We start from the raw sequence: 15,923 nt of genomic DNA, 5'->3' as shown, positions 1-15,923 counted from the left end.
GAGAGAGGGAACACAAAGCAGGGGGAGTGGGAGAGGAAGAAGCAGGCTCCCAGCGGAGGAGCCTGATGTGGGGCTCGATCCCATAATGCTGGGATCACGCCCTGAGCCGAAGGCAGACGCTTAACGACTGCGCCACCCAGGCGCCCCTAAGATTTTATTTATTTATTTGACAGAGGTAGAGACAGCCAGCGAGAGGGAACACAAGCAGGGGGAGTGGGAGAGGAAGAAGCAGGCTCCCAGCAGAGGAGCCTGATGCGGGGCTCGATCCCAGGATTCTGGGATCACGCTCTGAGCCGAAGGCAGACGCTTAACGACTGAGCCACCCAGGCACCCCAAGGATGGAAATATCTTTTATAGCTTCGGCCGCATGCTGCTAGGAAAATACCTACGTTAACTGTTGAAGTGACTGTTAATTATTTTTCACTGCCTCCCTCTAACCCCGTTTCACCCCTCCTTTCCCGTCTCCCCACACTGGCATGTGAGCCCTACGAGAATGAGAACTTCCCCAAAGCACCGGGACGGATGTGGACCCCTGCTCTGAGAAGCCCTTCCAAGGCCCAAACAGCACAATGATTTGGGTAAACTTAATTTCATCCCAAAAGTAAGTTCGTCCGTTCAATGTACAGCCAAAAGCTATTAATACACAAACGAAAACTGTCTTGTAGATATTGCACAAGGTTGCTGAGAAGATGTAGCTGAACATCTTGACCTTGAATCAACTTCTCATATTCTTAATACCTGTCCAATATTAAGTATTCAACATTAACTATGGGACAAGGTCTAATCATATGATGTGAATTCTTTCAGAGTCTTCAATATCCCTGAGTGCTACAAATACCAAGTTCTGAACCAGATGATACCAAAACCTGAAAATGAATAGTTCTGTACATATTTGGGGTATTTTCAGATTTGTATCTAAGCTAACGTGACAATAACGAAAGTTAAACATGCAAATGTTCTGGGGGTGTTAACACGGTACACAAACAAGCATGACGTCATTCTCAGATAGGCCAAGTAGGGCCCACAGGCCAAATCCAGCCTGCTTCCTACCTTTATAAATAAAGCTTTATTGAAGCACGTCCAGGCCCACCCACATTTCGGGATTGTCTCTGGCTGCTTTTGAGCTACACCAGCAGAGCTGAGTGGTTGCAACAGAGACCCTGTGGCCTGTAAAGCCTAAACTATTTTTTTCTCTAGCCCTTTACCAAAAAAGTTTGGTGGCTCTGCTCTAATTTGTTAATTCTCTTTAGTAACATTTCATTTCCAGCAACTTCACTTACCCAGCCACAAAACCAAGAGAATGCAAAGAACAGCTTCAAGCAGAGAGGAAAAATAAGTATCGTGAACTCTGAGCACCTGTCTGTACCCTGGTAGGCCTCCGGGGCCACAGAGCTCCGAGGAAAATAAGGAAGCAACTCGGAAGCAGAAGTGGTAGGACAGAGGGAGGAAAGTTTGGTAGGCAAAAGAAAAAAGAAACTGAAGACTCACAATGCTGAATGACTATTTCATATGACCACAAAAACCATTTAAAATGTGTCTATTATGCACTAGACATTGATCTAAGTGCCCCCATTTTATGGAAGAGGAAGCTGAGGCTCAGAGAACCCAAATACTGCCTTAGGGCACACATCAAATGGCAGAGCCAAGAGTCAGACTCCAGACTGTCCATGTCTAAAGCCGGGGCTCACCACACTTGGGCGGTCCCTATGGTTTGTGGTACATTCCGGGACATACCGATGGCCCTGTTCATCCATTCCAAACCCTATCAAGAAAATGTCACATTTTAATATATTTAAGAAACGAAAAGCATGTACTACAATTTTAAGAGGTTCTTCCAAAAATGTGTGAAAGATAAGAATGCTGATATTTAAAGGCCCAAGTATCAATTGGTCCTTTAGCCACAAACTTCGTTTTACTCCAAACACTGCCACATCATGAGGTATCACATCAACTATTCTAAAACAAACGGCAGTGCTAGTGAGTCGTCCCAGAAGATAAATTCCTCTGAATGAAAGAGGTGCTGCCTTCGTGAAAATCACCCATCTTGTTAATCTGTAATGGTTACCAGGTTCCTCATGATTATATCCTCCCCTTACAGTGGGCAAAACTCCTGGACAATGCTAACATATGGCTTCCTGGTAAGTGTACCCGGTGACTGCACAAACATTTTAAAAGGCTTTTTTGATTTTTGATTTTTTTAGGGAGAGAGAAAATCTTAAGCAGTCTCCACACCCGGCATGGAGCCTGACGCAGGGCTCGATCTCACAACCCTGAGATCATGACCTGAGCCAAAACCAAGAGTTGGACCCTTAACTGACTGAGCCACCCAGGTGCCCCAAGCTGTTTAAATTTTATTTTAATTTTTAAAAAAGATTTTATTTACTTATCTGACAGAGAGAGCACAAGCAGGGGGAGTGGCAGGCAGAGGCAGAGGGAGAAGCAGACTCCCCACTGAGTAGAGAGCCCAACGTGGGGCTGGATCCTGGGACCCCGAGATCATGACCTGAGCCGAAGGCAGACACTTAACCGACTGAGCCACCAAGACCCCAAGCTTTTTTTGTTTTTAATGGAAGTATAGTAGACATACGATATTATATTGTATGGACGTTCTGAGGAGCCCAGAAGCCTTTTGCACGGTCAGAGGCTGCCAAGTCTAATCTACACAGCCTGGTCTGTCCAACTACCAAAACAAGGTAACCACTTGAATGTAAAAAACAGGTTCACTTTAAAAGATTTTTTTAAAACAATTTTACTGAGGGGGCACCTGGGTGGCTCAGTCAGTTGAGCATCTGACTCTTGATTTCAGCTCAGGTCATGATCTCAGGGTCCTGGGATCGAGCCCCGGCTTGGGCTCTGCACTCAGCAGGGACTCTGCTTGAGGATTCTGTCTCTCCCTCTACCCCCACCCCGCTCACGCACGTGCTCTCTCTCTAAAATAAATGAACAAATCTTTTTGAAGTAAATAAATGCAACATTTTATTGAGGTATAATCTGCACACCATAAAATCCTCCCCTTTTATGTGTACGATTCAATGATTTTTTAAAAATTTATCAAGTTGTACAAAACATAATCCAGTTTTAGAACATTCCCATCACCGCAGCAACATCCCTGGTGCCCACTGGCAGTCACTCCCTTTTCTCACCTCTGGCCCCAGGAAACCACTAGTCCGCTTTCTAATCTCTATGGATTTGCCTTTGGGGGACATTATGTTGTCCTGTGTGTCTCTGAGGTTCATCTATCCCTTTCCTTTTCATGTGAAATCTAGAGAGTACTTGGGGGCTGTATCTAGTCACCGCACACCACAGTTTAATGCTGGGATGGGTGTGAGGCCGGGCAGGAGCTGGAGAAAGCATAGAAGGTTCTCCACAAATCACTATTCAATGAATGCCATATGACGTCACTAGCCTAAATGAAATGAAGCCTCAGAGCACTTCTAACAAGTCTGTTGAATGCACGAAACATAAATCAACACCCACAAAAGAGAGATAGGAGAAACTTACAAATACTACGTTTGAGCCACACAAATACCAACAACTCAATAGTTCTAAAAAACTCCTGGAACAGAAAAAAGACATTGGTGGAAAAACTGGTGAAATTCAAATAATGTCTGGAGTTCTAGTAACAGAACAAAACTAGCTTCTTAGTGTCGACAAATATACCAGGTGATATAAGACGTTAACAATGGGGGAAATGGTCTTCACAACTTTTCTGTGATTCTAACCCACTCCAAAATAGACGTGTGTTAAAACCAACCAACCAACCACTGGTCTGCATTCATCCCATGCCTATGACGAGCTCCTAAAACAAACATGGAAAAAACAGCACTACAGAGAAAACAACTGCACAGAAGCAGCACTATAATTACAGTATTTACATAATCATAAATATCAAGAGGCAATCTAAATGGTCAGAAACAGACGACAATTTAATAAATGATGGTAGAGCCGCCCAGCGGCAGCTTACACCCCCAAAAAGAACGTCAGGGATGGAAGCTAGGAGCACATGAGCGATGACACCTCTGCCGGTTGCAAATAACAGAAACCCCAGTTCAACCAGCTTTGAAGGGTAAGTAGATGTCATTTCACATTTCATATAAGAAGCTCTAGAACCTTCAGTCAGCCTCTAGACCCTTCAGGCAAGTAGCTCTAGAACCTTCAGTCAGCCTCTCCCCTCTGCTACCCTCAGCCTCTCAGCCCGCTCCCTCCTGGGTTTTGTGGCAAACTGCCCAGCTCCGAATCTGGGTGGAGACAGGACATCAATCAGCAGGGGAGGAGTTACTGTCCTGTAGGTCCATAGGAACAAAAGCCCTTGTCCTCAACTCTGCCTGTCTCACACCTCCTACTGTGCTCACTGCACAGCTCTGGGCTGTGTGCTCCTGCCCCAGCCAACCGCAGGCCTAGCTGCTCTACGACAGGCTCAGAGTGGCCTTAGACACTATTGACATCTGGGGCCAAATCACTGTTCGTTGTGGTGGGGGCTGTCCTATGCATTGTAGGGCATTTAACAGCATCCCTGGCCTCTATCTCCTAAATGGACAGTCGCGCCCCATCCCCGCCCCCAGTTACAACAATCAAAAATGTCTCCAGACATTGCCAAACGCCCCCCCCCGGGGGGGGGGACAAAATCACTCCTCGTTGAGACCCACTGGCTTTGAGTAAGCAGGACTTCACCGGGAGCTGCAGAGAGGGGCACATCCCGAGTCAAGACAAGGGTGGCCACTCTCCAACAAAACGGGGGCTCTGACGGCTGACAAAGAAGACTGTTCTTGAGAACTCTAGAAGACATGAGAAAAACTAAGTGAAATGCAGAAATACACAAATAACTAAAACCTGTTTCTACATGTATAATTGCATTCAATATTTATTGAGCACCCATAATGTGCTCAGTACTGTGTAGAAAAAGCAGAGTAAAATCTAAATAAGTTAAAGGAAAGGAGATGGTTTAAATTTTTTTTTTTAACTATAAATAACTGCTTGGTCCCTTCATTCTCTGATTTCCTTTTTTTTTTCCTTTTTTTACTTTTTATTTTGAAACAATCACAGATTCACAGAAAGTTGCAAAGAAATGTATGGGGAGTGTCCCTCACCCAATTTCCCCCCGGGGTCACATCCTGCGTGACTATGGCACAATGCCCGACCGGGTAACTGATACTGGTGCGCTCCACACAGCTCCCTCAGAGTGCGCAGGTGTGCGTGTGTCCCCATGAGCGTGAGCGGCTGTACTTATCCTGTACTAGTTCTGTGCCATTTTATCACATGTGTAGCTTCCATAACCACAAGCAAGATCTAGAAATATCCCACTACTACAAGCCTCCCTCGAGTGACTTTTAGAGCCACATCTACCCCTGCTCCCCATTCCTAACCCTTGGCAACCACTAATCTGTTCTCCATCTCTGTAACATTATTTTAAGAATGCTATATAAACAGAATCATACCAGTTTCCTTCCGTGTGTTGTGTTGCCTGGAATCATACAGTGGTTTGGGGTTTGACTGCCTCTCAGTTTACTCTGACGAGGAACGGGCTAATGATGGGCTCTCCCTGTAACACTGGTCCCAGAGGGTCTTTTCTGCACCTCCAGGTCTGCGAAGTCGGGTGTGGAGGGGTAGGGAACAGCTGGATTTCTTCTTTCCATCTGCATGTTCTGAGCAGGCACATATGTGCACACACACAATTCCCTTAAGGGGCCTTTAAAACCCTCTGAAGTTCATAAAGTACAGGTGGGGGGAGATCCATTTACCCAGGAGCACAAAAGAATGAGTCCCTTACTCAAATTCCCCCAGGAACTAAAGCTTTTTGTACCTTTAAACCTTAGCTTTTTTTTTTTAAGACTTTATTTATTTATTTCACAGAGCGAGAGAGAGCGCACAAGCAGGGGGAGAGGCAGAGGGACAAGAAGAGGCAGGCTCCCTGCTGAGCAAGGAGCCTGATGTGGGGCTCCATCCTAGGACCCTGGGATCATGACTTGAGCTGAAGGCAGACCCTTAACCAACTGAGCCACCCAAGCATCCCTAAACCTTAGCTTTTTAACTGTGTGTTCTTTCCATCTTTACTGAGATATAATTGACATATAACCTTGTGTAAGCTTAAGGTATACAATATGATGATTTGATACTTACATCTTGCAATTGATTATCACCATATCATTAGCTAACTCCTCCATCACATTACATAATTACCATTTCCTTTTTGTGCTGACAACATTTAAGATCTATTCTCTCTAGGGGCGCCTTGGGTGGCTCAGTTGTTAAGCGCCCGCCTTCTGCTCAGGGCGTGATCCCAGGTTCCTGGGATCGAGCCCTACATTGGGCTCTCTGCTCCGCTGGGAACCTGCTTCTTCCTCTCCCACTCCCCCTGCTTGTGTTCCCTCTCTCGCTGGCTGTCTCTCTCTCTGTCGAATAAATAAATAAAATCTTTAAAAAATATATCTTTAGCAATTTGAGGATACAATGTAGTACTGTTAACTATAATCACAATGCTATACACTAGATCCCCAGAATTAAATGTGTATTTTTAATGAAAATCTTTCTTTCTTTCTTCCTTTCTTTCTTTCTTTTCTTTTTTTTTTTAAGGGAGAGAGAGAAACAGAGAGAGAGCACGTGGAGAGGGAGACAGAATCTTAAGCGGGCTCCCTGACTTGGGGCTCAATCTCACAGCCCTGAGATCATGACCTGAGCTGAAACCAAGAGTCGGATGCTTAACAGAGTGAGCCACCTAGGTGCCCCCTAATGAAAATCTTTCTAAAGGCGGTTACTTTCCTGCCTTCTTAGTCTTAATCTACATATTATTTAAATGATCTAATCTAACTTTCCCTGATTGCCTTACACATACAATATCCTTTTCTGAAAAAGTTTCTACAGAGGGGTTCCTTGACTAAAACATCCCCACTGGCTTCTATGATTCTAAGCCCCTTTCCTCCAGTTGGTTAGACTTCCCAGTGGGGTCTTCAGGTCTTATCCTGTGCCCCACCCCCCTATACGCCCATGGACCCACGGTTACCTTAATGAATCCTGTATTCTAAGATCAGGGGTCAGTAAACATTTTCTGTAAAGAGCCAGATGGTAATTTTTTCAGCTTGGTGGGCCATATGGTCTCTGTCCAGCAACTTAACTCTGTCCTTATAGTTAGTTATAGCTTGAAAGCAGCCACAGCATGTATCCCTCAGCTCCAATAAAACTTTATTCATGGACACTGAAATGTGAATTTCCCATAAATGTCACAAAATACTACTCTTCTTTGTATTCTTCTTCGGCCACTTAAAAATGGAAAGCCCATTCTTCCCCTGCAGGCTGGATAAAAACGGGTGGTGGGCTGGATTCAGCCTGTGGGCTACTGATGGCCTGCCCCTGCCCTAGGATCTCCCACGGCCCGCCAGGACGTTTGGGAAACAATTCACACTGAAACATTGGTTCATCGACTGACTAACAACAAGTATTGTCGTCCCCCTCGTCCGTGTGGGAAAATCTAGGCACAAGGACATTCGGGGCCTTGCAGGGCAGCATGGTGCAGGGGCAGGAGCTAAGCTGGGGCCTCAGCCTCGGCCTCTGGCCTGAGGGCTGCCCCGCCGCTGGCAGCACGATGGTAGCCCCCGGGGCACTGGCTTCTTACTCAGCAGACTGTCCCTCTGCCTCCCCAGCCCTCTGCCTCCCCAGCCGTGTCTGCAGCTCCTGGAGGAAAAGGGCTAGGTGACACTCATTTGTTATGCTCCACGGCACCCGGCAAACGTAGCAGCTAGATTATTAAACAGTCTTACTACATATTGGTTTTTGGGCTCCCTGTCCCTAATGATAAAAGGAGATGTGGAAGATTTGATACTTCTTTCTCAACGACTCAAAGGCTAAATTAAGGAAAAAACGAAAAGCTAAACTCTCTTTTTTTTTGATGGTCGATTGATTTTCCTTAGAGTGTGGGCTGCTCCCATGGGCACAGTTCACGTGGCTGCCCTTGGTTAGAGTCCCGTGACGGCTTTCCCCGTAGTACACCAAAAGCAGAAGCATCAAACCAGACCCCTCCAATGCGGATGAACCTCAAAAACATCAGGCTGGGGACGCCTGGGTGGCTCAGTGGGTTAAGCCTCTGCCTTCGGCTCAGGTCATGATCTTAGGTTCTCCCGGGATCGAGTCCCGCTCCCCCTGCTTGTGCATGTGTGCTCTCTCTCTGAAAAATAAAAAAAGTCTAAAACAAAAAACAAAAAGCATCAGGCTAGATGGAAGAAGCCCCACACAAACGGCCACATATCACACGACTCCACTTAGATGGAACATCCAGAACTGGCAAAGCCAGCGAGGGCAAAAACAGCCTGGGGGAGTGCCAGGGGCTGTGGGGAGGAGGAAACGGGGGGTGGCTGCTTTATGGGGACGGGGCTTCCTTCTGGGGTGAAGGAAATGCTCTGGAACTGGACAGGGGGCAGTGCACAATACTGTGACTGCACTAAACGCCATGGAGTAGCTCACTTTAAAATGAGTTAATTCTGCTGGGCGCCTGGGTGGCTCAGTAAGCTGAGCGATGCCTTGGGCTCAGGTCATGATCCTGGAGTCCCAGGATCGGTCAGCGTCAGGCTCCCTGCTCAGTGGGGAGTCTGTTGCTCCCTCTGACCCTCTCCCCTCTCGTGCTCTCTCTCTCACTTTCTCTCAAATAAACAAAATCTTTTTTAAAAATGAGCAATTTTGTTATGTGAAATTAACCTCAATAAAAAAACTGTTAAAGAATGGTGGTAGATCTATATATTCCAACAGTGGAAAGAGCACCCAGGCATATTATCAAATGAGAGTATCAAGTCACGGGGGGGAAAAGTTGGTAGTATGATCCCATTTATGTAAAAACCCGAGACAAAGGTCCAGCTTCATGCACATGTATTTAGGTAGAGCGTAGAGAAGGGACTAGAAGGACACAGAGCAAGCTGTTGAGGGAGGTTCCCTGTGGGAAGGGGCAGTTGGGGATTTCCATGTGTTCTGCATATTTATGCACTGTTTCATTCTCATATGGCAAGAATGTTTCAGTGGGTTCCCCTCGTCATAGAAAAACAGCCCAGGTCCCTGTGGACCCGAACATTTCAAAGGGCAGCTGTGCACGGGAGCGCAGCGCCAAGCGAGGACTGGGAGTTGCCATGATGCCAAACAGTGAATTTGCACAGAGCTCCCCGCTGCTTTGGCTGCATCCATCCATTGATCGTCATATGAAGTGCGTCACTTCACAAACAAGTCACACAGGCCTCAGAAGGGCCTACCGTCAGGACAGCATCCCCCCTCCTCAAAAACGTCCGTTTTCTCTGAGAAGCGGGCCAGTGTGTGAGGGGCATTTCTGCGCGAGAGCGAGTGGAGGCAGGGTGCGAACGTGTGCAGCTGCAGCCAGACCCTCCCTGCATTGCAGTCCGAGCGCCAGGCCCCACCGGCACATCGGGGCACATCGGGGCCCAGCGGGCAGCTGCGCACGGCCCAGCCCCGGCCCCGACCCACCAGGCGAAGTCCGCGGGCCGGCCAGGCCCTGAAGCCCCAAACTGCCCCGAAGCCCCGAACTGCCCGTTCCAAGCCCTCACGGGCTTCACCTAAGCTCGCCTGTCCAGCCCAGGGCTAATGGACACTTCCCTGCACGAATGGACACTCGGGAAAGAAGGGCAAGGAAACATTTTCCCCAGAGCCGGGATGAGCAGATCAAACAGTCCGCGACACAAAGCTATTCGTTACAGGTCAGAAATGCCAAATGCAGGGCCACCTCCGATCAACACCAGAACCTGTACTGAGCTGTGACCCCATCTCCAGACACAGGAATCCACTCGGGGCTCATGGGAGGGAACAGAATCCGAAGCCTGAAACGCGGGGCTCCCTGGGCACCACGGGCAGAGGGCCCCGGGAAGGCCGGCTCCAGCTGTGGGCGAGCCAAAACAAGCAGCGAACCAACGAGAACAGACAACAGCTGATCCGAGCCGGCCCAGGAGCTTGTGCTGCTCACGGACTACACGAGGTGGTGTTTACATCTGTCATTGTAAATACGGGAATGGTCATTTTTCTGTGAGTAGAACAGCTGGAGTTGACACAGGGCAATTCAAGCCACGCCTGCTTCCTCTACTCCGTAGGGAACACCTGGACGAGGCGGGCCCTTCCGGCGACTTCCAAACCGTGCCCGAGCCACACGGCCGAGCAGCACTTGGCAGTGAAAAGGCATGAAGCACCGGATGAACCTCGAAGAGATCACGCTGAGCAAAATAAACCAAACACAGGGGGCCAAGGAGTGTATGACTCCACTCAGATGAAATGTCCAGAACAGGCAAATCTACAGAGACAGAAAGCACTGTAGTAGTGCTGTGAGTAGTTGCCAGGGGCTGAGGGAGGTGGCGAGTGACTGCTAACGGTGACAGTGTTTCCTTCTGGGGTGACGGAAAAGTTCTGGAATTAGTGGTGATGGTGGCACAACCCTGTGAATATACTGAACACCACTATACCGTGCATTTTAAAATGGTACATTTCATGGTATGGAAATATTATCTCAACTTTTTTTTTTTAAGTGAGGACAATTTTCAGGGCGAATCCAGTTGATCTGTACACTCAGAGGCCACCCCCACGTTAGAGACGGGCACCTTCCCGTGGGACAGGGCTCCAAGTGGCAGCAAGAGTTCATCCCGCACGGTGGCTCTCTGGTGTCCTGACTGAGCTCCACACAGCCTGTAAAGGCCGGAATCACCTTGGCAGTGCTCTGTCTCCCGGTGGCGCCGAGGCTGGAACATCACCGCCACTCAGAAGCTCTCCAGCCTGGCGCGATGGCTGGCCCACCCACCCAAGTACAGGGCTTGCTGTCTGGGGGCTGCCCTAACCTGCTCCCTTTCTCCTTCCCTCTCCCTTCCTTAGCCCCTTGAGCTTTAAAGAAATAAAAAGAGGACCCGCCAGCGAGAAAACACTGAAGATTCCACAGCTCTGCAAACACTCTCTCAAGATGCCCTCACCATGGTGAGGTATGTAAGCCCCACGGGGCAGGGACTTTGCCGGCGCTCACTGCTGGAGTCCCAAACCCTGGAGAAGCACCTGAGACCGAGAGGCTGTGCAACAGTTGTTGAATGAATGAATGAATGAAAGAATGAATGAATGAATGAAGACACAGAGGTAGGATGCTTAAAAGTGGGTGGGGTTTGGGCAGCTGAGTGGCATGCCAGAAAGGGCACTGGTTCTCGGCCAGAAAGTCGACTCCGCTCAAGTCCCTGCCCTTCAAACTCCAGCAGGACGTCCCCATAGCTATAGCCTGCAGTGCAAAATGAGGGGCTTGCACAAGACAGTCCTAGCCCTTCCAACTCCCAAGTGAGGGTTCCAAGCTCTTCACGGTCTTGCCCAAGTCTCAGCTCCCTCACACAAAGAAGCTGCGTAGGTGAAACTGACCTCATTGATCCCAAACAGCCCACAGGCACTTCCTGCCTCCGGCACTTTCTTCACATTCCTCCTTTTCCTCCCCAGCTCCCAGAAAGCCCAGGAGAAACCTTCAACGAAGGAAATCAATGGAAGAAAATAAAGACACCCCCCCCTCAAATGAGCCCTCCCTCCTTTTCTCAGAAGCCATCACCACCTCGTGACCACTATCTTCATTTTGTATGTCTGTCCCCCATCTCCCAGAAAAGTTGGGTCTCCATCTGCCTCCCCAGAACTCCGGAGGCCAAGAATCTCTGTAAATATTTCTTCATTTTACTGGATTTAAATGGGAATAATTGGATTCAGGAGAATGTAACTCTGTTATATTCCATCAGATTAATTTTATTGAAGGTATTAGAAAGGCAACCAACATCAGCAAAAGGACCTGGGCTAGAAGCAGCTCACCAGGCTCTCCAGGAGGCTTTTAACATTTAATGCTTGACCAGTGGGCTCCTGGAGCAGAACCTACCAGAGAAGGTGGAACACGTTATTTCCACTTCCAAGATCAGAGTGAAAAGGGAGAAAAGGAAACTTAGAGATTTCTAAACATCCGGGATCTATTTTCAGAAATGACTTTTCCATTCACTTTTCTTAAAAAAAAAAAAAAAAAAAGGGAAGGAAGGAAAGAAAAAAGAAGAAAGAAAGAAAGAAAGAAAGAAAGAAAGAAAGAAAGAAAGAAAGAAAGAAAAAGAAAGAAAGATACTAGGCTAAGAAGAAACCAAGAATTGATTGTTGACAATCTAAATGGACAAAGATTATTCCAGGAGCCCACCCCTTAAGGCCTTAAAAGCAAGACACTCCCTGATGTTCATACAAACAGTACTGATAATCTTAAAATATGAAAAACGGAGAAATCATTGTTTGTTTATCAGAAAGTTTGTATAATCCAGAAATAGACTCTGTGGAGTAAATATAGTAAACCTCTTATTAATTAATACAAATAAAGGTCTCAAGAAGGTGGCAATGACGTCATTTGGCTCTGTTATATGGGGCTCCGGCCTGGCAAATTCCCAAACCATGGATTGTTTTCTCCATAAAACAATAGCTTGTTCAAAGGAATGTTAATATACCACAGAATTTCTCCAACTGGAGCAGGTCAAATCCCATCTCGAGAACAAACGGGTCCCTAAAAGTTTATGTCATGATATAATCCGGGCCTTCCACCATCATCAGGATTAGTTACATTCTGCTTTGATCTCAAATGTGATACGATCCACCATCCTTAAGCTGCTCGAGGCTGGCATTCCAGTATTATAATCTCAACCGAGCTCCATGAAACAGAGCATGAAGTTTCAATCACTCAGTCCATCTATAGGATAACATCAACACAATCCCACAGGAAGCACACATATATACAACTGTCAAAGGCACAACATTTTTCCAAAGGAGGCAAAAATGTTCTTCCCATGTTTTCTGCCTAAATAGCAAATATCTCTGTACAGAGTGGTCGCTGAACTCCGAGTTAATATACATAGAATACACACGTGCAACTAATGGAAACCACACAAGACTCACCCACAGAAACTACCAGCCATAGAAACAATCAACTTGATATTTTTTAACAAGGTCTCTGGGTACGATTCGCAGGAAACTACCAAAATTATACAGACGGTACTGAGCTGCGGAGATAGTGAATTGAAGCCTAAGATGGGTTCAAAATCAAACCAAAAAAACTCCGTTTTGAAAATACTGAGTTTTTTTTATACATCTGTAGCCACATCTGTAAAGATTATTTCCTTAGGCTTGCAACCTTTTGGTTGTGACCTGAAAAAGAAATTACAACTCCAGTAATTTACCAACACACCCTGAGCCGCCAATATCAAATGCTGCTAAACACAACATTGAATGGAATCACTATAAAACTCTACAAGACATTAGTTTACAACCCTTGGCCCCCAGTTACTTTGCTTACAGGAGCATGCATATTTTACGCTATTACAGTTTTTACTAAATTGTATATGAAATAATGGTTTAAGTCAGCAACAATTTTCGCCTCACCTACTACGTCCATTTATTCCTTCCTAATTTCATTTTCTTTAAAAACCTATTTATTTATTTGCCACCCTCCTCTCAGTTCTCTATTTGGAAGCTGTTTGGAGAAAGTCCCTGAACGCCGTCTTCCAGTTGTGTGAATCAAACACAACTCAAAAACGATTTTAACTGTCAGATGCACATGGAGAAAATGTGCTCCGACAAACAGTTTTTTTTCCACATAATAAAAATCAATTACAACTTTAAAGGATAATCAGCCACGCATAAAAATCGGCAGGGTTCTGTTTTGAAAGAGGAAGAAGAATGGCTATTACACCATACGCCGTTCGCCGTTCGGTAGACTCCACTTAAACGTTTGTGGCTTGCTGAACATTCCATACATATTTCGGGCAAGGTATTATGGGAGCTGAAGTGCAAGCTGTCCCCTGCTGAATTTTCACTCACTATAAAAACAATGTTTCATGAAAGTATACACGTGTTTTTACTTTACAAAAAATGTAAAATATGCACTTTTGTTCACTCGATTGACACTTTCAGCATTAGAAATGGGACTTTAAAAAAATCTATGACAAAAGTGATGTCTGAAAAGGGTGGAGACGTCATTCAGTAACACAAATGGATTTCTGGAAAAAAGAACATAGGAAATATGTATAAAACACACAGAAAGGAAGAGTCTACAAGCTGACTCCTGTAGGAGTCTGCTCACCTATGTCCTGGGTCATACCATTAAAATGGAAATTTGCACATTTATATTTTTCATCTTGAATCCCCACTCCAATGTAACCACAACTGTTTTGTATTACCCTCACAAAATGAGCCTGAGCCGTTTCTAAGCCAAACAGTATTTTTAATTGGTTCATTTTCCAGTTGTTTGGGTTTTTAACAGACATACAGCATAAAAGGGCACCACGTTCCAAGCAGTTCTACCAATTCCAGAACCATCCAAGGCTTGATCAAACAGCTGTGGCTCTAGCCTTTGGTTAAAATTATTATATGATCTCACCTGATTTTCAAAATAACTAAACATCTTTTTAACCCATAAAACTGTGCTAGGATTTATCTAAGTTTCTGAGTCCAGAAGTTAGCTGTGTTCAGGGAGAATGTCAGGGAAACACGATCGTTTTGCTTTGTTTTTCCCTATCTGAACCCAGAGAGATTCTTCAAACAATAATTCAACAGCTTCCCTCCTCCAAAGTTTATTTTCAAACGCCAGTGCCATGCAGCACTGCCTTTCCTGTGCAGGTAAGGAGGAAGCAGGAGCAGTGTCATCACACTGGGCCTTTTCAAGTCTTAAAATCACTGGGAAGCCTACAGTATTTCCTTTCTGGCACTCAGGCCCAGTGCAGAGACAAGTTGCTCCCCACAGGACAAGTTATCAATCAGGTAACCACTAGAAACACTTGGTTTCAACAGAATTCCCAATTACACACACACACACACACACACACACACACACACACAGGCATCTCTCCAAAAAAGCGGAACCACTGAAACCAGCAATCACACAGAAAGCTAAGGAAAAGCATCATTACATGGACTTAATTAAATACAATCTGGTAGTGCTTTTAGAAGAATCCATTTTTTACTCCATGGGATATACTCACATGAATAATAAGACAACTTAGTGCCCTATTCACATCTTGCACTAAAAGGAAACCTGAAATTCAACTCTTGCTTTTCGTTTACTCCAAAAGCATATGGGTCTAATCATATTCCATTCTGGCCGCAGTGCACAAGGCTATTTCAATCAGAATTTTAGCCCAGTTTTTAAAAGGCGCTAAAGAGCAACCATCACAGTCTGGGAGCAGGCTCTCCCAACTCCAAAAGAACTGGGAATCCATGAAGTGGCCCATCTGGCACCAGTTTTTGGATGGAAACTAGGTTGAGACCGCCAGACAAGGAACCCACACCACGAAGCTGGAGCGCACGTTTATGCTCCAAGATGACAGCTCATCTGGCCACCGCGGGGGCCGGGGGCGGTGGGCCGGCGAGGCCCGGGAGGGATGGGCGAGGCCGAAGCGGAAAAAGGAAAAGAGAGCCATCCGTCAGCCCTGGGAGAGGAAATTCCAGGCGCCCAGCTTCCAGGCGCCGGTCAGCGGGTGACGTGAGGAAACCAAGTCACTGTGTCGGCCCCGCAGCGGGGGCCGGGAGGCGGCCGGGGCTCCGCACTCCGGGGACTCGAGGCCGGAGAGGGGGCGCCTCGATCCTCTTCCAAGGCCCCAGGGTGGGGGCGTGGGGCGCCCGGATCCCGGCCGGGGCCCCGAAGACAGGCGATCTTCGCCCAGACCCGGAGGCCTCCCGGCGTCCTCGATCCCCTCCCAGAGCCCAAGGGATGGAGCGCCCGGATCCCGGCCCCGGCCCGCGCCCCGCCCTTACCGGTCGCGGGGGTCGATCCACGACGTCTGGCGCGTGTTGTGGTCGATGTAGAAGACGCGGCCGTCGTAGTCGCGCGCCTCCTCCCAGCCGGCGGGCAGCGGCAGCTCGGCGCTCTCCCGGGCCCGCGGCGGCGGCGGCGCTGAGGGCCGCGGGGGCCGCGGCAGGGG

The 15,923-nt window shown here is 47.1% G+C and overlaps 2 protein-coding genes across 3 annotated transcripts in view; both read right to left on the bottom strand.

The window, feature by feature from the left end:
- WWC3 (WWC family member 3) overlaps positions 1–15,917 on the bottom strand; it is a 116,014-nt gene extending 100,097 nt beyond the window's left edge. For both annotated transcript variants that reach the window (XM_034648887.1, XM_034648888.1), the window contains exon 1: positions 15,757–15,917. The gene's annotated coding sequence lies outside the window, so the exon portion shown is untranslated. The remainder of the gene's footprint in view (positions 1–15,756) is intronic.
- The window catches only part of SHROOM2 (shroom family member 2), a 152,929-nt gene continuing 152,758 nt past the window's right edge, over positions 15,753–15,923 (bottom strand). The window contains exon 11 of the mRNA XM_034649886.1: positions 15,753–15,895. Within this exon, the coding sequence (XP_034505777.1) occupies positions 15,753–15,895 (143 nt within the window). The remainder of the gene's footprint in view (positions 15,896–15,923) is intronic.

This window comes from Ailuropoda melanoleuca, chromosome X (assembly GCF_002007445.2).
Source record: "Ailuropoda melanoleuca isolate Jingjing chromosome X, ASM200744v2, whole genome shotgun sequence".
Classification (NCBI taxonomy): domain Eukaryota; kingdom Metazoa; phylum Chordata; class Mammalia; order Carnivora; family Ursidae; genus Ailuropoda; species Ailuropoda melanoleuca.
This window is presented reverse-complemented; position numbering and strand designations above follow the sequence as displayed.